The sequence below is a fragment of the Gobius niger genome, assembly GCF_951799975.1.
Source record: "Gobius niger genome assembly, chromosome: 10".
Taxonomy (NCBI): domain Eukaryota; kingdom Metazoa; phylum Chordata; class Actinopteri; order Gobiiformes; family Gobiidae; genus Gobius; species Gobius niger.
Window position 1 is genome coordinate 35,499,770 of NC_136861.1, and position 27,708 is coordinate 35,527,477.

General features: G+C 41.0%; 1 protein-coding gene and 1 long non-coding RNA gene across 2 annotated transcripts in view; one reads left to right on the forward strand and one right to left on the reverse strand.

Annotated features, from left to right (window-relative positions):
- Positions 1–1,818: 1,818 nt before the first annotated feature.
- csnk1da (casein kinase 1, delta a) overlaps positions 1,819–27,708 on the forward strand; it is a 32,437-nt gene continuing 6,547 nt past the window's right edge. The window contains exons 1-2 of the mRNA XM_079565350.1: positions 1,819–2,291; positions 24,852–24,962. Of these exons, the coding sequence (XP_079421476.1) occupies positions 2,216–2,291; positions 24,852–24,962 (187 nt within the window). The 5' untranslated portion in view covers positions 1,819–2,215. The remainder of the gene's footprint in view (positions 2,292–24,851; positions 24,963–27,708) is intronic.
- Positions 15,236–15,954, reverse strand: LOC306969093. The gene is made up of 3 exons (XR_013793303.1): positions 15,782–15,954; positions 15,526–15,674; positions 15,236–15,457 (listed from the first exon to the last, which is right to left on the reverse strand). It is a non-coding gene; the product is annotated as an uncharacterized lncRNA (long non-coding RNA).

Here is a 27,708-nt window from a genome sequence, read left to right on the forward strand (position 1 = left end):
TTGTTGTTGTTGTTTTTTCTTTATTACAAACAATGAAAGCAGGAGTAAGTAAATGACATTGTTAGTTGTGGTTCAAAGTCACTCCCAACTTTCCAACACTTTTATAGCATCCCAACTCTTCACAGAGACAAGTGTGTACGCACGTTTCACAACTGTCAGGGTCACTTTCGCAGAAATGCAAAATAATGAAACGCACAGTATTTCCCACAAATATCGGAATTTACATTATACTAAAGGAGGACAGAACAAACCCGGAAAGGCCTTTAAAATACAAAGCATATAGGCTTGTTGCACGGTTAGTGCTAGATGGTCTGCTCCGGAGGGACAGTCTGCTGTGAAAACGTGAGATATCATGACACAAATTAAGGTTAGGGCCAGGGAAATGGTTAACCTCTTAACTCCCGCCTGAACCGAGAGGATCTTTTTCCTCACGTCATCACATTTTTTTTCCCAACATTTTTTGTTGGGTATTCAACTCATTTTTGTCATTTTTTTGTCACATTTTGTCACATTTTTGTAAATTTTTCGTCAATTTTGAATCAATTTTCTGTCACATTTTTGTCACATTTTTGCCACTTTTTCATCAATTTTTCGTCACTTTTTTGTCACTTTTTTATCACATTATTGTCATTTTTTAAATCAATTTTTTGGAAATTTTTTCATCATTTTTTTCATCATTTTTTTCATCATTTTTTTCATCATTTTTTTCATCATTTTTTTCATCATTTTTTTCATCATTTTTTTCATCATTTTTTTGGTCAATTATTTATCTTTTTTTGTGTGACATTTTTGTGACACTTTTGCCACTTTTTCATCAATTTTTCGTCACTTTTTTTGTCACATTTCCATCATTGTTTTTGTCTCAGTTTTGTTGCTATTTTCACAGCTTTTTTCCAGAAGCTTTTGGATTGGGGTAAAGCCAAACTGGAGAAACTGTGCTTGGTTCAGGTGGGAGTTAAGGAGTTAACTTTAAGGATTAGGGTTAGGATTAGGATTATTTGTAATTTTAGACAAACCAACTCATAGATCTATACAAAATCACAGCAGACCGTCCCTCCGGAGCATACGATCTAGCACTAACCTTGTTGCACAATGTGGCTACGCTAGTTCCTCTGAGCTGAAGCTGTGGGCGCTAGTACTTCCTGTTCGTATTCATTTCCATTAAGATTAGCTCAGACCAGTGAGTTCCTGGTAGAAATATTTCCATAGAGGAGACGTTTATGTTTGTGAGGATCAGTGAGTTTGTCTTGAAGCTAAAGGCTAATTTAACCTCTTAACTCCCGCCTGAACCGAGAGGATCTTTTTTCCTCACGTCATCACATTTTTTTTTCCATCAGTTTTGTCACTTTTTTGTCATTCTTTGGTCACATTTTTGTAAAATTTTTTGTCACATTTTTGCCATTTTTTTGGTCAAATTTTTATCACATTTTCATCACATTTTTGTCACATTTTAGTAATTTTTTTGTCAAATTTTTATCACATTTTCATCACATTTTTGCAATTTTTTTGTCAAATTTTTATCAAATTTTTATCACATTTTTGCCACTTTTTCATCTATTTTTCGTCCCTTTTTTGTCCATTTTTTATCACATTTTTGTAATTTTCTTGTCACATTTTTGCCATTTTTTTTGTCACATTTTTATCACATTTTTGTAATTTTTTGCTCATTATTTTGTCCATTTTTTGTCAATCTCAAACAGCTTATTCTTTTTTTTGTGTGAGTTCGTTGTTATGTTGCGATCTCTGCTCTGAAACAGCCTCTGGTCGCCCCGCCCCCTCCCCCAACCCGGAAGTTATGTCAGACTCGTCGAACAGAGCCGAACAAGGCAGAGAGCAGATACCCTCAAAGTGCAACAGGAACGTACCAATCCCACAGGCTATCGCTTCAAAATCCATCTTCATCCTCGGACATTTCAGCTTTTTGGACTTTATAACTACCCAGAGCATAAAGTGCACCTTTCAAGCTTTCCAACAAACCCCGTATTGTGGCGATATGACGTTATTATCATTTTAAAACAAGTGGCGAAAGATAGTGGGAGCCGACTACCCCCGGAGACATCGCAAAGAAGACATCGTATTTTGCATTTGAGGGGATTTTAAGGCCAGTTTTGTTTCGCCCGGTCGGATTCTAAAGACTCAGCTTTCAGGAAATTCATTTTTTGGTGATTTTTGAAGCTAGCGAGCGCGCTTGCTAGCCGTCCACAGATCGCCGACCATGGAGTTGAGGGTAGGAAACCGATACAGACTGGGCAGAAAAATTGGAAGCGGATCGTTTGGAGACATCTATTTGGGTATGTTTAATTTTACGAAAGCTGTCATCGTGTCTTAAGAGTTATTTCCCGTCGCCTTGCTGCCCTTGGGTATAATCGTAGCGGTGGCTTTTCCGGGGTTTTCCAAAAGCAGCTTCAGTCAATCAGCTGTTCTTCTGTGTTTAGGCTTAGCCGCTTTAGCTGGATGCTAGCTTCGAGGCTAACGCTGTGAAAGCGGAGATTAAACAAAAAAATATACGCACACACCGTGACAGTTGGCTACACAAACATTGGCGATAAAATACAGAAATGCCAAAGTCCACGTATCAAAAGCTGTGTATAAGACTTTGAACTGTTCTTCTGTGTTTAGGATTAGCCGCTTTAGCTGGATGCTAGCTTCGAGGCTAACGCTGTGAAAACGGAGATTAAAAAAAATATATGCACACACCGTGACAGTTGCTACACAAACATTGGCTATAAAATACAGAAATGCCAAAGTCCACGTATCAAAAGCTGTGTATAAGACTTTGAACTGACGACATACTAGATAACACACTGTACTGGGTAATATTCAAATTTGCTGAACGCCTTTATCTCGTCAAACAGCTTTGAGCAAACAGTCACTGGCTTTTTTGAAACTTATCTTATCAATAACTAATGTTTGCCGTAAAACTGGAACTACAGTCCTAATGTGTGACCCGTGTTACCTTCTATCAAGGTTTATTTTTCCCATTTTCTTTAAACAGTGAATCGAGCGGAGTCGAGTATTATTTTCTTGTATTTTTCAGCCAGTAAATAACCTGAACGGATTAACCTAATGTATCTGTAATGTCAACCGAGATCCTTCACGAAGAACTGCAGTCGGCACAAGTACCGACCTGTTTTGACAATTCTGCTGTCAGTAAGCTAAGACTGAAGAGAAGCTTTAGAAATGTTCATAAATAAATCTTGGTCTTTATGGTCACACCAGCGTAGGGCCTTCATCCCCTGGCAATTTGGTCATATTTTGTGTGTTGTGTCTCTGGAGAAAGCCACGAGTAAGTAGCATTGAACATTTTGTACTATGGCGGATTGGCTAATGTTGCTCAATTACTTTCCTTATGCCATTACAGCAGCGTACAGCCCAAGCGCCCCTTTTCTTTTTTGAGTAATGTCTCTGTAGGTCCTGGCAACAGAGGTCGAAACAGCTGATCGCATTTCCAGGCTTAAGAATTAGTCACCAGCGCAACAATGGGCTGGGGCATCGATAATTCATGAGGCATTTTTACTTAATGTCGTGGCTTTCATCGCGACACGGACACCGGCGGCTACTCTCGAGTAGAGGTCCCTGGCAGTTAGACATTTTAGCTCTTAACCAACACTGTGCAGTTTAGGGCTGCACAATATATCGCGAAAAATATCGTATCGCGATATCAGCTGATGCAATATCCGTATCGCGAGAAGCCACAATATATCGCGACATCACCATAGCCGTCATCTGACTGAGATCCACCCATTTTTAACTCAAACAATGCATTGAAGCCATGTGTAAAAGTTCCGTTTTAGTTGCTTTGTTAAATTCTACCCTTGTTTTGGTCCTGATGGGGTGTTTTTTAAGTCTTCTTTTGACGCAATTTGCTGAAAAATGTTAAGTTGAAATATCGCAAAAACATCGTTATCGCGTCATTGCACAGCAGTATCGCATATCGCAAGTCACTTCAATATCGTGCAGCCCTAGTGCAGTTGCAGCTCTATCTTTTTGCGATGCTTCGGCGCTTGCGTTAAAGGAATAGTTCACCAGTTTTTTCCACACTGAGATATGTTCTTACCTGAGCTTAGACGAGTTGATGCGTACCTGTCTGGTCTTTGTGCGTGCCCTCAGTCGCGCAAAAAAGACGCAAGATGTTGTTAGCATTTGGCCTCTCCCAGTGCATTCCTACAGCTCCAAACGGGGGTGAAGTTGGAAGCTACCACGCTCTTCCACGGGCACGCGCAAATACCGGACAGGTACGCATCAACTCGTCTCACCTTAGGTAAGAACGTATCACGGTATGGAAGAACTGTGTGCCGTCAGTCATGCAAAAAGATCAAAGATGTTTTTAGCATCGGCCTCTCCCAGTATATTCCTATAGCTCCAAACGGGGTGAAGTTAGAGGCAACCACGCTCTTCCACGGGCACAAAGACCAGACAGGTACGTATCAACTCGTCTAAGCTCAGGTAAGAACATATCTCAGCATGGAAAAACGGTGAACTATTCCTTTAAAGGAGACTCGCCATGAGCCATGTTAAAACGTTCCTTGCACTAACATACCGCGCTGCAGAGGTATCACGCTTTTATTTTTACAGTTTTGGTCTTTGGTCGTTTCTTCTTCTACTGCTGAAACGCTCCGATCAGCGTTTCCTGGATTTTATTGTATCATAGATGGAACATAAAACAGGTTTTTACAGCCCGCAATCCATCAACAAGCCCATTCGGAGCAGTTTAGCGCTCAAGTGTGGTCATCACGGTGTCATTGATGCGTTGGCATGTTGCTAGCTTAAAGTGAAAGCTTGTATTCAGAGATGCTGCCAGCAGAGGGCAGTCCAGCCAGTCAAAATCCTGACCAGTCCACCCCGTCACTCCGTTACCGTCGTTCCAAATATCCAAGTGCGCTACAGAATGTTAATGTTTATGAAATGTGCTGTACTTACACCCAAACAAATGATCGCAATACACTGAAAGTGAACACTTGAAATCTCTTTTATAATAGCTGCATTAGAGTTGATGCTCATGAACACATACTTTCATAATGTTTTGTCCATCGGTGAAGAAAACACGATATGCAAATGACTATTTTTCAGAGCAATCATTGATTAACATTGATGTAATCGACTTGGCAATGGAATAAGTTGTTACACAACTGCAAGTTTGAAATCCTCTCTAACATCTGTCAGTGTTCGTCATTTTTGTAGAGGTTTGCTGTTTTTTAAAAGCGATTAGTCAGCTGCTCGACCACAAGTTCCCATGTATTCAAACATGAATGTAAGGTGTTGGCACGTCGTTTTCAGTTTGTCAAAATGTGGTTGTTTGGCCACAAGTTGCAAGATTTATTGCTCGAATTGATCAATTCTATTCATTAATATCATGTCTCCTGCAAACCTAAAAACACTCTGTCTCCATCCTCGGGGTCTTATTGTGTGTAAAACCGGCTAACCCTGTATTATTGCCCTCTACAAACATGCTCTGAAATGCATGAGATTGTTGTTCTGCCGATGTCCCTGTTTAAAGCTCTGTGAACCGACCCGAACTGAAGCCAAATTGCTAATACTTGTCCATGCCCGCTCTCTCCCTAATCGCTCATCCCCATGTTTGTGGAGTACATGTTGTTGCCGCTCAGATAAAGCCTGTTGCAGATCCGTGTTGAGATCTACAACAGCAGGCCCTGTAGTAGAACAGGGGGGGTAGAGTGTGTGTGTGTGTGAGCTGCTGAGAGCGTTGCATAACCACACGCTGTCTCTCCATCTGACTGGCTGCTCCGCTGTGACGCAACGCTTAATCACCGCCACACTGTGTGCAAACAGCTGCCAGGAACACACTACTCACGGACACTTCTCACCAGAGCAACGTGGAGCCCAGTTGTAATTCAGATCGGAGTGGGAACCAACTCAAATCAACAAGTGAAACATAACAGTTTCTTTGGTTTGTCTCCAAACAACGCCCCCACTTTTGTTTTTTACTTAATGCTGCGCAGAGAATCGTCTGCTTTGTTTTCAAGGCTACAACTTCTGCAGGTCACATGCACCGCTGCTATATAGGAAGTGCAGTATTTGCTAACCCAATAGTTTGAACGTCTACAAACATGCTTTGAAATGCATATGATTCTTGGATTGGTTTACGGTTTATATTCCACTTTTTACTAATTAGTGAGCTGAGTTTCTCCATTGTGAGATCAATAAAGGATTATGTTACATTTTTCTGACTAATATTTTCTCTTTCACCCCATTTTTTCAATTTTTCCCCCAAATTATGCCAGAATTGTAAAAAAAGCAAAATTTAATTTATCCCAATTCTCGCCCACATTTTTTGACATTGGAGCTGAACCCGACATTGTAAATGTGCAGATCGTTCAGATATCGGAAACCAAGAATCATTAAAGTATTGGTATCAGGAAAAAATGTAACCATACCTAGGGCTGGGCACCAGTTGTTGTTTTTTTTCCCTCCGATACCTGCTTTTCGGTACCGGTGCCTAACGGTGCTTTTTTTCGATACCCATGTTATTTCAATTGAATTAAATGAATGTGTATGAACAGTATCATTCAGGAGAAAATCCCAAAACAGCACAACAAAAAGAAAACAGGAGCAGCAGCGTCACATGTAGGTTCATTTTTTGAGCAGAATTCCCACTTAAGCAGTGATAAAAAGAGAGAAAGGACATTATCACCTCCTGAGCTGCAGAGACAGATCAGGCTCCGTTTTATTTCAGATAAACTTTTCTAAACACACTACACGTCAAGTATCTGTTAGTGAGTGCTCGCTCTGTTAATAATTTACCAAAACTGTTCAAAAAATTCAGTTTTTCACAAACAATCTTTGTTCTCCTCCTCCGGTGCAGCTGGAGTTTAGTAACAGCAGCAGTAACTTCAGGCTCTGTGGGGCTAAAGGTAAAGCCCATGTGTTTCTTGTTGTCACTGCTTTTCACTTTGTCAGAGAGCTCTAGTTTCTTATTTAGTCCTGGTTTTTAAAAAGTTTAGGGGTTTAGTTCTCCCTCAGACCGCGACTCTGCCGTCTCTGATAATGACTAAAGTGCTAGTGAGTTACAGCTTTGCTCCACTTTAAGTAAACATCTGCATTTGTGCTGTAGCTGATCATGAGTTCAGGCTTTTTTTTAGACTTTTTAGACTGTGGATCATTTATCGACGTCTGAAGAGAAAAAGTACTGAAAATTAGCACCAAAAAATAAAGTTTGTTGGTACCCTCCCCTACCGGAGCTTTTCAGTCGGCACCAAATAAGTACCGTTTAACGGAACCCAGCCCTAACTGAACCCAACCCCTCTCACTATTGCTATTTGTCAAATTTCGCAGGCTATGAATATTACCTTTCTGTGTTATATTATTGTACAGACCTAAGACTGCTGACAATGGGACATTTCACCCTCAAATAATCGGAAAGACCAAATGATAATGTTGACAACACGGATTAAAAAAATGAGTCCATCTTTGTTTAGGTGCACTGTGGGTCAAAGCTGTTATTGTGAGCAGCTGCAGAACACTGAAGCAACATTATGGCCCCAAGATCCTCCCTGTGTCGGCCAGGGATGCCTCTCTCTCTCTGTCTCTGTCTCTCTCTCTCTCTCTCTCTCTCTCTCGCACGTAACACACAAGTCCAAATACCCGCCTCAACACGTCAAGGAAGTCAAGTCGAAACTCCCCAAACTGGCTTTTTCCCTGCCTCCAAGGAACGGCATGAGCGCCGCTTACATAAGAGTTGGGAAACATGGGAACAATTCCAACAGGGAACATTTGGGCTTCAGGAGTGTTGCAATACACATAAAAAAAAAGCTCTCTGAAAAACTCAAACTACAGAATATTTTGACATGCGTTGTCATAACAGTGACAACTTCATGAGCCGTATTACGGTGGACCCGTTTGGCTAGAACGACTGCATAATATCAGTGATCACATTCCAAGTTAAGAATCGAAACTAAAAACACGTCCTGAATCAGTGTCGGAAAATGGATCAATTCATTTGTTTTCATTAAGACTAAAAATGTTGCACATTTTCTCTAGTTTCCATAAACCCAAATCTAAAAACTTCTCGTAAAAAATGTCAAAATAGCAACAAAAATGAGACGAAAACCAGGATGAAAATGCAACGAAAGAGCAGCAGAAAAGTGACAAAAATTTGACGAAAAGCAACACAAAGGCCAAAAAAAGAGCAACTCAAAAGTGAAAAAGCCATAAAGTGACAAAAAGATGAATTTTTTATCATCATTTTTGTAGGTCTTGGCTTTCAAATGAGTCGTTACACTGTCAGGAAGCTTTTACATTTGGGTAAAGCCAAACTGGAGGAAATGCACTTGGTTAAGGCTCGGGATGCACCGATACCAGTATAGCAACAAACTGGAGAATAGTTTAGTGTAAATCCAATATTCCACATCGAGCGGACTTTATTACAGACGACACTCCCTAAACCAGAGTCTGAGCTGGATTTAACCAGAGCTAAGTGATGTTAGCGCTGTAGCGTGGAGTCTGCATTGTTTACAAGATACAGGCTAATGTTGCTAAACTAGCCGCTAACAGTTTTGGCAATTCTTACTCCATTTTCTTCCCAGGGGTTTGTTCATCTGAAAAAACTAACCCAGCGACTAAAAAGTCCTCAGAAAATCCAAAATAAAGACATACAGCATGTTTATATTGAAAATGAGCTGCAGCAAAACAATCAAAACACTATAGCTACTGGATAAGTTACTATAAACACACGAGAAAATCCACACGGAGCTGAAGTAAAGGAGAAAAGACAACATTTAGCTGCAGTAATAAGTACCATCTCAATACTATTGTTAAATAAAAATACATAAATGAATAAAGCACAAGCATTGAGGAGCTATCCGCTGTCTATGATGGTCAGTGCAACAAAAAATAAAAAATTCATTCACAATTATATTTTTTCAGTGTAATATGAAAGGCTGTGACTGAGATGACACTGTAAAACACATGGTCATTAAGCTCGCCTTAAAGGTTAGTGCTAGATCGTCTGCTCCGGAGGGACGGTCTGCTGTGAGTTTGTGTAGATCTATGAGTTGGTTTGTCTAAAAATACAAATAATCCTAATCCTTAAAGTTAACCCCTTAACTCCCACCTGAACCGAGCACATTTTCTCCAGTTTGGCTTTACCCCAATCCAAAAGCTTCTGGGAAGAAAGCAGTGAAAATAACAATAAAACAATGATGGAAATGTGACAAAAAATTGACGAAAAAATGACAAAAAATTGATTAAAAATTGACAAAAAAATGACAAAAATGTGATAAAAAATTGAAGAAAAAAAAGACAAAAAATGTGACGAAAAATTGACGAAAAATGTGACGAAAAATTGACAAAAATGTGACAAAAAATTGAAAAAAATGACGAAAAATTGACAAAAAATTGACGAAAAATTGATGAAAAAATGGATGAAAAATTGATGAAAAATTGACGAAAATGTGATAAAAAAATTGACGAAAAATGTGACGAAAAATTGACGAAAAAATGAAAAAAAAGTGACAAAAATTGACGAAAAATTGACGAAAAAATGACAAAAATTTGATAAAAAAAAATTACAAAAAAGTTACAAAAATGAGTTGAACACCCAACAAAAAAATGTTGGCTGATCTGATGACGTGAGGAAAAAGCTCCTCTCGGTTCAGGCGGGAGTTAAGAGGTTAAACCACTCCCCTGGCCCTAACCTTAATTTGTGTCATGATATCTCACGTTTTCACAGCAGACTGTCCCTCCGGAGCAGACCATCTAGCACTAACCCGCCTTAAAGCAGCAGCATTACTTGCCTTTAGAAAGAAAATATTTTTGTTGAAAGATTTACTCGAACTGAATTGAATTGAACACAGGCTATCGCCGCTAATCCGAATGCAATAGAAATAGTTGTTTATAATTTTTTCCTCCAGTTCCTCTACCACACGCAGCTTGGTTTGCCGGCTCGTGCCTACCTCTGCCGGAGCCGTATTTGACTAGCGGTGTCGGGTGTCACAAAGCAGGCTGTGTAAACTTGATTTGAACACGAGCCGCGTATGCTAACACGGAGCTAAACCTCTCACTCAGCATCACAAATTGGCACGCGACGACTTCGAAAGTGTTACGAGGTGTTGCTGAGTGACTCATTTTTCCACGTCCGGCAGCGCGTGAAGGCAGACGCCGGTTTGGGCCGTGGCGGTGGAGGGGATTGAGCGTGGAGGAGTCAGAGGAAGCGGGTTCCTTGAATTGTGGTGCCATCGTCACCGAGCAGAGCGTGAGCCGGAGCTGGGGAACCTCTGACTCAAGCCGGAGTCACGGGTGGAATGTGGAAGTCAAATATCGTTCATCAACTGACTACGGGGATTGAGCAAATTGCAAACCAAGGCTTCAGTTATGTATTTCCTCTGAAAATGATTGAAAGGTTAATTTTAATTTAATTTTAATATATAAAAATTGAAAAATGTAGTTGCGAACTGACTAATTGCCAGAGAAATCACAATTAGACTGAAGTTGTAGTCTGTAAGTTTGCAAAATGAGGAGAGCAGGAATAGAATTTTCAAAAGTAAACGATCAAGCTCCTCCCCCTCCCTCCTGATTGGACCTGTCAGGCCGGTTCACAGGGAAAGTTCGTCTCATTGGTCAACGCAGGAGGATACTAGACTCTGATTAGTTGCTTAGATCTGGGAAGAAGAAGAAAAAAAAATATATATATAATATATATGTTAATTATTACTTACTTTACATCAGAAGACAAGACCAGGAGGTTGATTTGGCACATTTTATAAAGAAGTTTAAAACATGTACAAATTCAAGACTATCACTTTAAAAAAAAAAAGAAAAAATCTCCCTTAAATCTAGCAGCATTTTCTCCAGTGCAGCTTTACCCAAATCCTGTAGGCCAGTGTAACGCCTCATTTGAAAGCTAAGACCTACAAAACTAAATTGATCTTTTTCCTCACATTATCAGATTTTTTTTTCATCACTTTTTTTGTTGGGCAGTCGTCTCATTTTTGTCAAATTTTCGTGACTTTTTCGTCAAATTCGTATCACTTTTTTGTCCATTTTTTCCTCAATTTTTCGTCAAATTTTTCTCACTTTTTTGTCATTTTTCGTCCATTTTTTGTCACTTTTTCATCAGTTTTTTCTCACTTTTTTCACATTTTCATCCTTGTTTTCGTCTCAGTTTTGTCGCTATTTTCACACCTTTTTTCCAGAAGCTTTCAGATTGGGGTAAAGCTGGAGAAAAAGTGCTCGGTTCAGGTGGGAGTTAAGGGGTTGAATGCTTTGGATTTTGGCAATACCGAAACACATCGTTTTTGTTTGTCTTTCCTTAAAGAGATTCTCACCCCCGCTACTTGAGGCTTACGTCACTCACATTCTCTGTTCAAATCTCCCTCCAAAAGGGGCGTAGCCTGGAGGACTAAAGGGGACAGGCGGGGGGGTGAATGTTGGGCGGGTCTAGGCTGTGATTGACAGTGGCCTTGGCATTCACTGGAAAAATAAATAAAAATGAGTGACCACAGCGACGCTAGCTCGTTTGCGACCGATCGGTCTTGGGAGGTGGAGGACTTTTCTCCACCTTCCTCTCCGGAGGCTGAGAGAGACGAGGGAGCGGCGGAGGCCGACACAGGCCCTCAGCCCTATCAGTTTGAGCCGCTAGCTCGCGAGCTAGCCGGCGCCACCGGGGGAGCCGAGGCTACGGAGCTAGCGGAGGCGGCAGAGGCAGCAGAGTGCCACCGAATGGGGCCGGTTTCCCAATGGTATAGTTGCATAAAAAGTACATTCTGCATGTAGGTCACAGGTCTTGAAGAGCAATCCTGTAGGGATCCGTATTCCAAATGCTAACCTGCTGAATCGAATCTTTGACACAGGGGGAGCAATAATATAACACATTCTCATATAATCATAAACAAACTCCTTATGTTGCGGCCCTTTGCTTGGCCTTTTTGTCAAATTTAACCACTGTAAATGTAATTAATGACCCCAGTCAGACCTAAGACTATATATTGTGTTATAATATAGTTATAATATTGTTGACTCTGCCTCAATAGGTGCACCTGCGGCCACTGCACCTTCTTGTCTCCACGAGAAAATGTATGCTGTAGGGAGACCCCGAAGGTATTTTTGATAGAAATTATACCCCAACATAATTATACAAATATGTTAAGTAATGTGCACAAAACACGCAATTAACACACTCAAACCTTTTGACTGCACTACTTCATTATTCAAATTATGACTGACATGATGGCTGTCATAGGTAATGCGCAGATGTCAGCAGGTGGGTGTGGACACCTGCATTACCCAGCACCCCGGATTTGAGCCAGTGGCTCTCAACCCGTATGTTCTCCAGGCAGTGTACGCCACATACGTACAACTGTTTGGAGACATGCCCGAGTCAATGGTGAACAGGTTAGTTTATAGGTAGATTATAGTATCTATTCAGTAATTTGTGACTTTGTTTAAAACGCATGCACCACCTTTCTTTCAGCTCTTATAGGCACCTGGCCTACAGAAATTTAGTCCGGTGGTGCTGGGGGTATTTGGGTGAGCACATACGTGTGGTCATCCCCTCCTGCGCCGTGAGCAGGATCCGCCAGGAGTTCCCTGAAGATGGGGAGTACATTGGGTTTCTCCCTCCACTGGAGTTTTAGTTTATTTTATGTTTTGTTCATTTGTTCAACATTATATTTTTGTTTTATTAAATTCCAATTTAAATTTGAAATCATGCTTTTATGATTCACTTTTACTCTCAATATCTATGCAGACAGCTTTTGTAAGACAGGCTGCACCTCTACAAATATTCACACTTTTTTGAGCAGTCAGTGAAAGTAAATTTTAAAACAGGTACTTAGAATAAAAGTCCTTTATGTACAATGAATAAAACATTAACAAACAAAGCAAAACAATAGTTTATATAACTTGAATAGACAAAAAAAAAATGAAAAAATAAAACAACTTACAAATGACAGTCATAGTGAAGGTGACTGTAGCTGATACAGTGACACTGATGGCATGTATGTGTAAATACAGAATGTACTGCACGTAGTTCCTGTAAGTCTGACAGCAGTGTCGATGAAGATCCTCTGATGGATCCATGAAGGAGCTTTGTGTTGCCCTGGTCTCCTATTCCAACAGTCCACAGCATAAACAGCGGAGGCAATCAGAGTAATCAAAGTCATCCTGCACACTATGAATCAAAACTTGATACATCTGAATTACATGTTCATGATGGATTGAATGACCACACTACATTGTTATATATGTGGTTGGTTACCGGTCTATGAGTCCATTTCAAGAAAGGTGAAAGGCAGAGCCAAATAAAAATGTAGCCAGAGGTGAGTTCCACCGGACTCTACATGGACAACAAATAAAATAAAATTACATATCTAAAAGATGCAATGCTATGTTTGTGTCTGCACAATTTTTCAAGACAGTTGTTGTGAGTTTGAAGCATTGTCTAGAAATAAATATTACACATATTATATAGTTAGTTTGCCAATCAATACTGAAAAATATTTCCCCATCTGGTGGTGTAAACTCGGAACTACAAGACAGGCTAATAGATTGCACTGAGCGGCGCATTGGTTAGCACTTATACTTCACCACTAAAAACATGTACAATAGGCCAGGATGAATGGAGTGTTTGAGAGTGGGAGACAATGAATTAAAATTATACTCCTAGACTACCAGTTTTGTTACAATAGGCTGCGTTCACGTGACATCACAACATTCTAAAGAGCCCATAGTTTAAAATTGAGACGGAAGGGCAACTATTTTATTGCTAATTTTTCAGTAATTCCCACACAGTCACATGAAACAAAAACTGCCACAAAGTTCTAAGTCGTCTCTTCCAGCACATATGAACTATGGTCTAATTATTTCCTCATAAAGGCATCCAAAAGTGGTGACAAAATTCAAAAACATGAGTGTGATGTTGGTCAGTAGAAAGGACTTGCAGCCATGAAAATAATGTGGCAGGTTTGTGAATCCAATGGCTATTAAAAAATTATCAGGGAAAACATTTGGATACTACAATTTTGGGAATTTCTTTCAAAAACTGTTTCTCTCCCATAGAGTTGTATTAGCACCTGCCCTCCAACTGAAATAGAATTCTGAATTGTGAACGCCACCTATTGTTATGTGGGATGCAGCAAATCTACACTGGAGATACCTGTGACCACACATGAGATTTTAGTTCATGGTTTGCGGCAGCACTTGGCTGACATCTTTTGCTTCTGAAACACTGTTGGTCCTCATTGCCATAGACTATGCCAGATAAATCTGGGAGAGAGAGAAAATAAAAGAAAAAAAATCCCAAATGTATTAATTTTAATAATACAGTCATCTAAATTATGTAGTAAGTAATATTGTCATGCAACATATGTAAGACAACACATAATTTCATTCTGGAAGGTCTTGCTGTACAGTACATTTTTTGTCAAACTTCTAACATTTCCCACCTTATGAGCTCTTGAAGAATCATGACCTACGTTGCTCACATCCTCGTTTGTGCAGTGCCATCAGCTTGACTGTAAGCAAAGCAAGATTGTTTTGTCACTCAAGCAACATACCCCCCCCCCCAAAATGTGCCATTTACAGTATGATAGACTTGGTCTTCCCGGTTCACAGTGTGCACTGGCCATGTTTGAACTTTGGGAAATCGATGGAGTACCTCAGCTCCCAAGCATGTGCAGTGTGTGACCATGGATTTCTGTTGCAGTATCACAATTTTGACCTAAAAATGACAAACACAAAATGTTGTAACATCATTTTTAAATATTAAAGTAAAATTTACAAATTACACAAAATCTTTTACTCACTACCTGGCCAACATTCTTTCCGACGAGGAGCCCAGTTTTGGGGGATATTTTGAATGTTATGGCTTTTTCTCAACATCCTTCAGAACCACGGAGCCAACATAATAGCAGAGTCTCTTCTTTTACCAACTGGAACATGAGCAATACATTAAGTAATATAAGACAACTGTACAATAACCATACTATGGCAGCATTTACAAAAAAAATGCATACCCCCTCCAATGTGCCAAGGGTAAAAGTAGTGAGTGAGGTCATTTTATTCTTACCTAAAAAACTTGTGGTTCTTGTTCTTGTTGTTCTTTTTTCCATTTGGAGCCACAGAATAAAAAAGTGATTAGTGCCCATTTAACCAACATACCAACACTAACGTTGCAGATTAATTACAACTGTATTTAGGTCAGAATGCAAAAAAGGTCAACATACATTTTTGGACTAGCGCATCACTAAAAATGTTAATGTAAAAGTGGAATATTGGCATTTGTATTTTAAATACAGAGAGTAAAAGTTTGTGTTGTGTTGCTCACCTTACGTGCTGTGGACAAACCTGGACCTGTGCCTGCTTACAGCCTCCTGTTTTTCAGGTTTTTCAAACTTGGCACAGAGTGGTTCAGGCACAGGTACTCTGTCAGAGTAGTCCTGATAAGGACGGGCATCCTCCACCACCCTTTCAAAAAGCAGCTCCATAAGCTTGTCAACGTAGTCTAGGAAAAAAAAAAAAGATCAACGTTTATCCTCAACACTCATGTTAGTTTAAATAAATATGACTTACATGAAGTAGGGTTGGTTTTCATGGCTCTCACTGTGTAGTCTCCCTTCTTGTATTTTGGGTACACTATGGCATACCTCAGCTCCCCAACAGACGTCGCAGCATGTGCCCTATTTGCATTTTCATTATAGTGCAAAGCAGCGACCTGTAGCCTAAAATATCACATATGAACATTAATATCTGTATTTTTTTCTAAACATTTCAAAGAGATAAAATAACTTTGAAAGTGAACATTTGTTGAACCTTTAGGATTCATTACCTGGCCAGCATTCCTCTGAATGAGAAGCCCACACTTTTGGGAGAGAATCGGATGATCAGGCTATGGAATGCCTCGATGTGCGATGTGTGGTATTGTGGGCTTATTTTCGCTACATCTTTTACAAAACGTGGTGCCAACACAATACCACTTAGCCTCTCACATGCTGCTGTGCCTACAAAGAAAAGGACATATTGATATGCCAAGAGTAAACGATTAATATAAATGTGATATTGACTAAGGGAGGAGCAGTTGTAATTACACATACTTGGTTTTAGCCACACTCTTGCATGATCCCCAACCAAAGGCTCGTGAATACAGCGAGGGAACAGGGGGTTTTGGTGAATGTGGACATTCTGAACATGGTTGGCCACAGATGTCCACTTGGCCACAGCCTCGTCACCTGAGGAGGACGTTGTTGCCGACCAGTACAGATGATTAACGATGCTTTTTTTCCACATCGTTACATCCTCTGTTCCCCTTTTCTTCCCCAGCTCATCCATTTTTTTTCCAATTCCTGGGACGCCCCACCAAAGAAAATTAAATGTATTTTTTAAACGAGGTACACAAATAGAAACACACACAAAACTACACATTACAATTTACAATTACTGAAATACATACCCTTCCCCATGTGCCAAGGATCAAAGTAGTGATTGATATCCGGTCTTTGTTCCCGTAAAAACTTCTGGACGCCTGAGTGTCGGTCCGTAACAATCGCTTGCACCTCAACACCCCTCTCTTCAAGCATTGTCAGACTACGGACAAATCCCTCCTTCTCCATACGGACACTGTTCCCCACTTCATTACTCTGCCAAAGCAAAAAGATTTATTCCAATCTACATGTTAGCAAGTAACTAGTTGTGTTCAAATGACGTCACTACATTGTAAACAGTCTTCAGTGTAATTGTTGGGCAAATAATATTTTTTATAGGTAACAAGTCACAAAGTATGTTGTGATGTCATTTTTTTTAATTAAAGGAATCTCCAAACTGAAAATCAACAAATATATTGACAGATTGATTTGTAAATTAGTATTAATAAACCTGCCATAAAGCACATCATTTTGAATAGTGCCACAACTTTTAGCCACAATATTGTTAATAATGTTGTGATGTCCTGTGAACGAAACATGTTATGCGACTTACCTGAACAAGCTGAATGTCAATTACCCGGTTAGCTTTAAGATTCATCATTGTATAGCTCCCGTATTTTGCAGAGTGTCCTACAATAACAAAATATACACTTAACCCAACTTTCATTCAAATCTGTCAAAAGCTTTTAGATAAAGAATTACCAGGTGAATCGGCTCGCATATCGCCACCCAGTGTCATAGCCCCACCAGCAACAGCCTCCATGACACGTTCATCCTGCTCAAGCTTCCACTGCCAATTGACTGTTGGGATGAGGAGCTTGGCTTGATGCTTATAAAAGCACTGCTCAGACAGTCCCTGAACATTGAAGGCCCTGAGGAACTATAAAACGTGAACACATGTCATCAACTGAAAAGATATGGAACTATGATAAAAAAATAAAAAATATTATTGCTCTACCTTTGAAACCTGACGAATAGATGAGCCAGTAAACAATACTGCTGCACAAAGCTGAAGGTTTCCAGCAGGAATGTTGTTCACCAGTGGCTGGCTGGACCACTGGTTAAAGTACTCGCAATGAGGACATTGCTGCTTCACCCGGAGCAGTGTGCCAACTGTCACTGTGTCGATAATACAATGTCGGGTGCAAACAGGACAGCTCCGGAATAGCCCCAACAGTTGGTCCTCATAAACGATGTACTTTTTTTGTTTATGTGGAGGGACTTGTATGGGGGTTCTGTATGGCAAAATAACAACAACAAAAATAAATGTAGACCTTCATATCTGAAAAATGTATATTATAACTTAGACAGAAAACTTGAAAACCTTAGGTGACATATTTTAAAGATAGGCTACATCCATAAGTTCATTTATATTTTACCCAGTACAGTTCAGGGAGCTCGCACTTCCATCCAGATGGTAGGTGGGGTCAGAGGCTGACACCTCGCACCTTGGTCTTTTGACCGGTGTAGAGGTTGCCATGGGAGCTTCAGGAAACTGAACCTCCAGCAAGGTCTCCGTATTGGAAGACATGCTCCTGCAATGAGGTTGTACCTGGATGGCTGTGTAAAAAACAAAACAAAAAGGTTAATAATGCACTACGCAAGAGTTACAACACAAAATAATCAGCAAAAGCTCCCGACAATAATCACCTTTGCTTCTCCTAGCAGGTTTCAAATTGGCCTGGACAGATTCATGCATGCTAAGGGGTGCATCAGTCTGACAGCCAATTTCTCGGGTGGGTTTTGGCTAAAAACACAGTAACATTTGATCATGCATATTGTGTAACTCTTATGAAAGACACGCAAACACATACATGCTGAATAAGGTGATAGTTCTTGGAGCTACCCAATAGCATACAAACCCAAAATTGATATCATGTTCAGTCTGGCTACAGTGGACGACTAAAAGCTTTCAAATAGGTTCTTAGATTTGAATAGCTGCAAGTCCAAATAGGACTTTGAACTTCAGATAAGTTTCAGTAAACTTGGCGACATTAGCATGATCAACAGACACCACGACTGAACCGCTGATATCTGTGAGCGCCCAAAAGCCGCACGGTCCACCCGGAGTGGTCAGCCCTCTCCTCACTGACCACGATGGCGCGTAAAACGAGCGCAGAGCGCGCACAGAGCCCGGTCAGTCTGGTCTGGCCTCATAGTTATTTCTAGTCATACGCTAGCTTTATACATTAGCTTTTAGGTTAGCTTGATATCGTGAAATATGAAAGCTATAGTCATCGTAAAACTTGTACCCGGTCTCATGCACAGTTGCGCACTATGTCAGCGTAATGTTGTTGTTGTTGTGCAGACTGATGCATTAGCGCGCTGCCACTAGCTAAATTATGAATCTGAGCGGCAGAAAAGTTATCATGTCGTTACAGCGGTGTAACATGCGGATCATCAGTGGTGATGTAAAACGCCCCATTACACACTGCACCGTATGCAACAAACCACAATAACCAAAGAGGATTAGCTCAGCACGCTGCTCCAACAACAAGCCTTTTGCGCAGCAACAGGCTACCGAGTCCCAGTACACAGCACACGTCAGTGTACTGGGACTCGGTACAGTGATAAAATTAGCGGATGTAGGCTACTACACTGCTCTATGCAGTAACTATATTATAACAACACATACATAGAAACTTTAACTATCAAGTTCAACCCCTAAATCAAATCAAAGCTGTAAATACATATGTACAGACAACATATCGATCCTTTTTTTGGACTTTTACCTCCAAATGGCCCGAGGAGTGTCCGGCATGGCGTGGCTGCAGTGTTTGGAGAGCCAGGGTGGGGAGAGCCAGGGTGGGGACTGCCTCACTCTTCAAGAACCGCTGCTTGGAGAAGCCCATTTCAAACGCCATTGCGTTGGAGTAGGAATCCCGCGAAAAATGTATATCACAAACTCCGGCACGGAAAGGGAGTTCACCTTCGCCCAAGCCAATTGCGCGCAACCACTGGCGCCTAATCTCTAAGTCTACAGGGACACCATGTAAACCTGTAGAACTACAGCACCCCACTACAATACACCTCCTCCCCATACTTACAATTTAACTATACAAAACACTACACTACACTAATGCTCACTAAACAATACAACTAAAGCTAAATGCTAATGGCTATGCTAAACGGAAGCTATTCTAACACTGACAATAAAGCTAAAGACTAACTAATACTATAAAACAACTAGGCCTACTACTAGGGATAAACTATATTAAATTTAGATAAGCTAACTGACTAAGTATTATACTAATAACGCAAACCTGATAATCGCTGTGAAAAAACTCGCTCGCTCTGTTCCAACTCCAACTCGCTACAGAGCCTTTAGGGGAGGGGTCAGCTTTTATACCACAGCGGCAGACTTGATGACGAACGATGGTACGGTGACGAAGGATGGTACGTCATCAGCCAACCCCTAAATTCAAATGTAGTAAGTGCTGTTCTAACGTGAGTGGCGCTGGACAGGCAGTTTTGTACACAAAAATTGGATTTTGAACAAGTTTGCACTAAAATGTCAAAATAATTTTAAGAACATGTAGATAACTGTGTTAATGACCCATATAGATAGTTTATCAGCAAAAAAAAGTTGATTTGGTGTTTAGTTGTTCTTTAAAGAGTTCTTTTTAACCATTAGAGAGACACGTAGCAAATTCTCGGTGGATGAACTCGAACCCGCAGAGGACAGAGCAGTGTTTTCCGCCAAGGGTGCAGTGTCTTATTTACCAATAAACTCTGCTGCATAACACTTAAAAAGTCTGCATAAAAAGTTGCGTAATGCACCTTTTAATTGAATGATCGAGTATCCTAAACTAGCCTCCAGTCATAAGTTTTACTCCGAACACATCCGGATCATTTTTGTCATGATTCAGCTTTATCTTTGAAACGACACCAACGTGAAGTTTGTGTTGGAATTTGTTTTTTCAGACATGTCCAGACAAGCCTCGTCAACAAACTCCAAACTGTGAGCGGAGCACGCCTGCGTCTGCGCCTGCGTCTGCGTCAGGCGTCGCTGGAAACACTTTTTCACTCGGGCACGGTGGCGCAGTAGTTATCGCTCGTGCTTCACAGCCAGAAGGTCCCGGGTTCGATTCCCACCTGGACGGGGCCTTTCTGTGTGGAGTTGTTGCATGTTCTCCCCGTGAGTGCGTAGGTTTCTTTCTAAAAATATGTACAATAGGGGAATCCGACACGCCGATTCACAGGAAGGCTCGCATCATCGGTCGAAGTGACGGCACCGGGGATTCTCATTGGTTGTTGGTATCCGCAAAGGGAGGGAATTTGGAATTTTTTGGTTTGTTTGTTTAACCTCTTGACTCCCACCTGAATGGATCCCATTTTCACTTTTCAGTTTGGCTTTACCCCCAATCAAAAAGCTTCTTGGGGAAAAAAGCACCAAAACAGCAACTAAAAAAATAAGAAAACAAGGATGTATTGTAAACTCAACCAACAAAAAAGTGACAAAAATTCAACAAAAAAGTGACAAAAACTCAACCAAAAAGTGACAAAAAAAAATTAAAAAGTGAAAAAAAATCAACAAAAATGTGACAAAAATTCAACTAAAAAGTGACAAACTCAACTAAAAAGTGAAAAAATTCAACTAAAAAGTGAAAAAAATTCTACTAAAAAGTGACAAAAACTCAACCAAAAAGTGACAAAAATTCAACAAAAAAGTGACCAAAACTCAACCAAAAAGTGACAAAAACTCAACCAAAAAAGTGACAAAAACTCAACCAAAAAGTGACAAAAACTCAACCAAAAAGTGACAAAAAAAATTAAAAAGTGAAAAAAAATCAACAAAAATGTGACAAAAATTCAACTAAAAAGTGGCAAAAACTCAACCAAAAAAGTGACCAAAACTCAACCAAAAAAGTGACCAAAACTCAACCAAAAAAGTGACCAAAACTCAACCAAAAAAGTGACCAAAACTCAGCCAAAAAAGTGACAAAAACTCAACCAAAAAGTGACAAAAACTCAACCAAAAAGTGACAAAAATTCAACTAAAAAGTGACCAAAACTCAACCAAAAAGTGACCAAAACTCAACCAAAAAGTGACCAAAACTCAACCAAAAAGTGACCAAAACTCAACCAAAAAGTGACCAAAACTCAACCAAAAAGTGACCAAAACTCAACCAAAAAGTGACACAAACTCAACCAAAAAAGTGACCAAAACTCAACCAAAAAGTGACCAAAACTCAACCAAAAAGTGACCAAAACTCAACCAAAAAGTGACCAAAACTCAACCAAAAAGTGACCAAAACTCAACCAAAAAGTGACCAAAACTCAACCAAAAAGTGACCAAAACTCAACCAAAAAGTGACCAAAACTCAACCAAAAAGTGACAAAAACTCAACCAAAAAAGTGACAAAAACTCAACCAAAAAGTGACAAAAACTCAACCAAAAAGTGACAAAAACTCAACCAAAAAGTGACCAAAACTCAGCCAAAAAGTGACCAAAACTCAACCAAAAAGTGACAAAAATTCAACCAAAAAGTGACCAAAACTCAACCAAAAAGTGACAAAAATTCAACCAAAAAGTGACCAAAACTCAACCAAAAAGTGACCAAAACTCAACCAAAAAGTGACCAAAACTCAACCAAAAAGTGACCAAAACTCAACCAAAAAGTGACCAAAACTCAACCAAAAAGTGACCAAAACTCAACCAAAAAGTGACCAAAACTCAACCAAAAAGTGACCAAAATTCAACCAAAAAGTGACAAAAATTCTACATAAAAGTGACAAAAACTCAACAAAGATGTGACCAAAATTGAAAAAAATAAAAAATAAATTTCAAATGAGGTGTTACACAGGCCTACTGTATATAATAGCCAAAGAGGACAGAATGCATTTGGTTTAGGCGGGTGGTAAGAGGTTAACTTATGTCTAATTGCAGGCGGACAATTATACGACCTATTAAAATGGTAACATATCTAAACTTACAGACTTTAAAATTACTAGCATAGGGGGCTTTTATTTTGACTTTTCCTATGGCCAAATTTCAAACTTGGGAAATGATGAAAGTGCATGAAAAATAAAGTCACGATTGTCTTGCACGTGCAAATCATTTTTTGTGGTGATCTCCGAGTCTCCGAGCAGTGTGGACGTTTCTGACACCTTCTTGCCTGCGGATGAATAAAGTGGGTATTGTTTACTTCCCGCAGTAATGTGATAGATCCGCCTCATTCCCCGCGTCTTGCCAACTGTTGCATAATCTCACCTTTATTCATCGCTCAACTATGTGACAACCACAGCTCGTCCAGCCTGCCTGTTCCTCCTGTGGTTTGGCCGTCTCCTCTCTGATTGGTCACTCTGCCCCGCCCACAGAAACGACTCGTGTATAAAAGGGTCAGTGTGGCTGGAAGGGGCAGAGTTCACAGCCCTGGTCGATGCTAGCCCCGTTTTGGTGGATTAGCGTATGGATTGGTGCCACTGCCGGTTTGGGAGGGTGGAGCGTTGGTGCAGAATGGCGGGTGAAAGGTCCCCCTCCTCGAGTGCTCGGCGCCTGGGGGGGGGGGGGGGGGCTGGGTGCGTGAGCTGCTGTTTATCAAGAGGCTGCTGCTGCAACAGGCTCAGGCTTATCCCGCACAACACGCAGCAGGAACAGAACACACGGGGCAGACGCAGGCCTCTCCGCTAACACAGGTTCACGGCTAGTTTTGGTGTAGTAAGTTTGAAATATGTCCAGGAGCGCTGACGTTTGAGAGACGCCTGGAATATGAGTCGATAAACTAGTAGAAGGATTGCGTTTCAAAACATGTTTGTAAAGCTCCGCGGTACAAGAGCTGCACCGTGTTGAACAAAAACTTGCCATGTGAGATGTGTAGGGCTGGGTCCTTTCTTCAGATGGAAGTGTTGAGGCCTGGTGGGTCCTGGGACAGCACTGAGGAAAGCTACCGGGTCGTTCTAGCTCTAATAGATACTGCAAAATCAAATTTTAAAAAAATGCAATACATTCAAATGATTGTTTATGTTTAAAGGGGGGGTATTATGCAAGACTTTTTAAAGCTTTCCATCATGTTATTCTGTCATTCCCTCATTAAAAACATGCCTGAAGTGTTGCCTTGGCACATTCACGTGTTTCTGAGTCATCTGTAAAAACTCTGATGGCGGCCATTTTAGGGATAGGTTTGCCTGAGTCCTCCTAGGAACGCCCCCACCTCCTGGAGACGCCTCCGAGCCGAGTGACCAACCACTGCTCCTCAGCAGAACCCCCTCCCCACTGATGCCACAGACAGCGTGTGGAGGGGGCGTGTCTAAAGGCTCAGAGGTTCTTAAAGAGACAGAGGCCTATTTCAAGACATTCACTACTGCCATTTTGAGAGAGACATTTTATACAAGGCAGTTATTCTAATTTACTGCATTTACAGACCAGCAAAAGGTTTGTCATCATTGCAGTGTGATATAGACTGGTGCTATGGGACTGAAAAAAGCAGAACACCCCCTCTTTAATAGTCCTAGAACAGTGGTTCCCAACCTGGGGGGTGGGGGCAGAGCTGTTTGTGCTGTTCGTGAGAATGTTTGCTAATCTTTGTGGCTTGGAAAATATAGTTCTTTGGGCAGAAATGCATTAGAGAATTTCAATAAAGTAAAACAAGGTACTTAAGTAGGAGTTGGAAGGAAACTTACCGTATTTTCCGGACTATAAATCGCACTTTTGTTCATAGTTTGGCAGGTGCGTCTTATACACTGGAGCAACAAATATTTGATTTTTTTCTTCTTTTTGAAAAAATTCAAATGTATATTTATTTATAGATTTATGGATTATCTGTTTTATTTCTTCATCACCCGTTTTTTGGCTGGTGCGACTTATAGTCCGGAAAACACTTTAACACTTTAAATTCCCTCCCAAATATCACCCCCTTTCCTGGTACTGTGGAACACTACTCCCTAAATGATCCGCGTCATCTTTGCCATATTTCTCCATTGCAATTATTTGTTGGTGCTTTTTTTCACCCAGTTCTCGCCCGGCCGTCCATTATAGCTCCATTTGCCCTCATAGATCTGTGATTGGAAAGTGGAGTGACCCCGTTTCCCAGCCTCTGTCCAGCTGCTGTAGATGGGCTCTTGTCAGCTCCAGCCATCACCCTCCCGATCAATAGCATTAGCTGAAGTCCGGCCTTATTACGGAGAGAAGTAGAGCTGCTGCTGCTGCTCCGGTCCACCACCACCACCACCACACCCACATGACATCAGCGAAGGCAAATCGATAAAAGCGCTCCCTCACCCTTGGCCAGATGGGATTACGTAAGCCTCGGGTCCAGTTGCAGTTTGCTCACACACACACACACACACACACACACACACACACACACACGGAGCTGGACATCGCACCATATTTAGAAAGAACAAGCCCCAGGAACAAAGTTTGCACTGCAGACACGTGATACGTTTCTCTGCTGTTTTCACCCAGGTGACTCTTTAAAAATGTGTGTGTGAATGACTTATCTTTTAATTCAAAGCCTGCCTCTTTCTTGTGTTCAGGGACGGACATCTCGGTGGGAGAGGAGGTGGCCATCAAGTTGGAATGTGTGAAGACGAAACACCCGCAGCTCCACATAGAGAGCAAGATCTACAAAATGATGCAGGGCGGAGGTACGGCGCACACTGGCAAACGAGGCCTACTTATTATATAGTGTTTATGACGTTGTAGTGGCAGGTGAAGACATCCATGTGGCCTGTTTTCTTGATCAATATCTTAGTTTTAACTCCCTCAATGATGTTTACTTTGTGACATTTTGTAGACTTCTGATTAGGCCTTAATGACCACGCTCCGCCATGTTTGCGACGCCATAAAGATTTGGTTTTCATTGCACTTTTGCAACCAAAGCTCCACTTTAATCATTCAAAATGTTCCAATCTTGTGCCTCACAACAGTTTGATTTTTTTTTTTTTTCAAAGGGATTTTTTAATATCTAATTCTCAGCTTTATTTATTGAGTTTTGAACAAAAGGGCAATTTAAAAAAAATCTTTTACACAATATTTAACCAAAAACTATCATATTCAAAAACTAAACAAGATATTCAAAATCCGCTCAAAACAAATATTTTCATTGATTATCTTAAAGGAACAGGCCACCGTTTTGACATACTGAGATATGCTCTTACCTCACTTTAGCCGAGTTAATATATCCCCGTCTGGTCTTTGTCCGTGCGCTCACACATACGCAGCCTCTCCCACATGTCACATAGCTCCAAAAAAGCTCACGATAGAAGCTACCAAGCTCTTCCATGTGTTCCCTATTTAAATAAAGTTACGTGAAGTGTTTTCATGCGAAGTATATTTACACAGAAATGTAACATGTCGATTTTATAAGCAAATAAAAAGGGGGACTATATTGTGAGGCGTAATGATACGAGGAGTAAAACGTCCGCGCAGTAACTCCTAAAGGTTATTGCCGGAAGTGAGCGGGGAAGTCTTTAGGAGTTACTGCGCGGACGTTTTGCTCCTCGTATCATTACGCCTCACAATATAGTCCCCCTTTTTATCTGCTTATAAAATCCACATGTTACATTTCTGTGTAAATATACTTCGCATGAAAACACTTCACGTAACTTTATTTAAATAGGGAACACGTGGAAGAGCTTGGTAGCTTCTATCGTGAGCTTTTTTGGAGCTATGTGACATGTGGGAGAGGCTGCGTATGTGCTCCGTTTGCCTGACAGAGCGCACGGACAAAGACCAGACGGGGATATATTAACTCGACTGGTTAACCCTAACCAAAAACTATCATATTCAAAAACTAAACAAGATATTCAAAATCCGCTCAAAACAAATATTTTCATTGATTATCTTAACAAAATAAAACCTCAAATTTAAGTCTGGGTTTATCCATTATTTGGATTTTGTTGCTGAAAATATCAAAAGTGTCTAAACGCAGCCGATCAGTGGAGCTCCAAACCTCCACAAGAAATGACATCACCTCTTTTTTCCCCCCCGTGACATTTATTTAAGCTAAAGGGACTATACAGAGTTTAAAAAAGTTAAAATTCAGTATTTTCCTCCCCCTACATGTTCAATGTTCAGACCTGTTCACCACAACTGCCTCTAAAGTCCTGTCACTCAAAAAGGTGTTACCTCGTGCCGTCATGCACAACACTAATCTAGAAGCTGCGGTTACGTGTAAGACCTGAGGTGGCAGTAGTGAGTATAAAAATGACCGACTTGCATCTCGTCCCTTTCTCAATAAAACGCCTTTAGAAACTCTATCCTTAAGGTTAGGTTAGGGTTAGTTTGGATTCGTTTAAGCGCTGTCCTGCAGAGGTGATGTCATTTCCTGTGCAAAAGGGGAGCTCCACTGATCATGTGACTCCACTGGCTGCGTTTAGATCGTCCTCGAACATTTCTGTTGCAAACAAAAATCCTTATCTTTTTATGAAAACACAAAATGACAGAAAACTTCCAACACATGTTCTTCTCATCAGTAATTCTCAGCAAAAGTTTAAAGGGGCTAGATGCAAGCTGGTCATTTTATACTCACTACTGCCACATCAGGTCTTATGTGCAACTGCAGCCTCTATATTAAACTTGTGCATGACGGACCAAAGTAGCAGCTTTCTGAGTGACAGTGCAGGATTTTAGAGGCAGTTGTGGTGAACAGGGCGGAGCTCATTCTACACATTAGGACATGTTTTTTAAACTCTGTATAGTCCCTGTAAATTTGATGCCCCCCCCTTGGCATTTTTTGTCATCTACACAAAATGGCTAATTTTTATGACCCTAATTCCTCTTTTTAGTGTTGAAGAAGTGTTTTTTTTATCTTCTGTAGTAGTGCTGTTCTTTTCCCATTTAATACAGTAACAGAAAATGAAAAAGAGCATATGCATTGACCACATGCTTTATTTAATATCTCCCTCTTTAAATCGAAGTGAAAGGTAAGGCTACCCGAGGCAGCACTGGCCTGAACTCTCTGACCTCCACAGCCATGCTAATGCCCCACACGCTGACGCTCCCCGACCGCCGTCTGCGCCGCCCGCATGGTGACAAATAACTTCCCAATTAGCCCCGAGCGTGTGAGCGACACCGAGACCCCCGGAGCGAAGTCCATGAGCGACTCCGGCTGCAGTTTTGTCAAAGAGACTGAACGACTGCTCTGCCTAAACAAATCCTCCACCTGGACGGGCTGATCCAGGCGGCGTGCTCTGGAAAGCGTGCGAGCTCTGTGTGTGTATAAATAGTGGCGGGGCAAGGCGGCCGTGCTGAGGGTGCAGGTTTGTGTCTGTAGAAGGACACGGCAGATGGGCCCCTGAGCCCCGGAGCCAATCAGCAGCCGGCGTGGAGCGGCTGGGGGCGGGCCGGTCGGCTGTAGCGGCCCCGGCTGCAAACTCACCACATACAAGC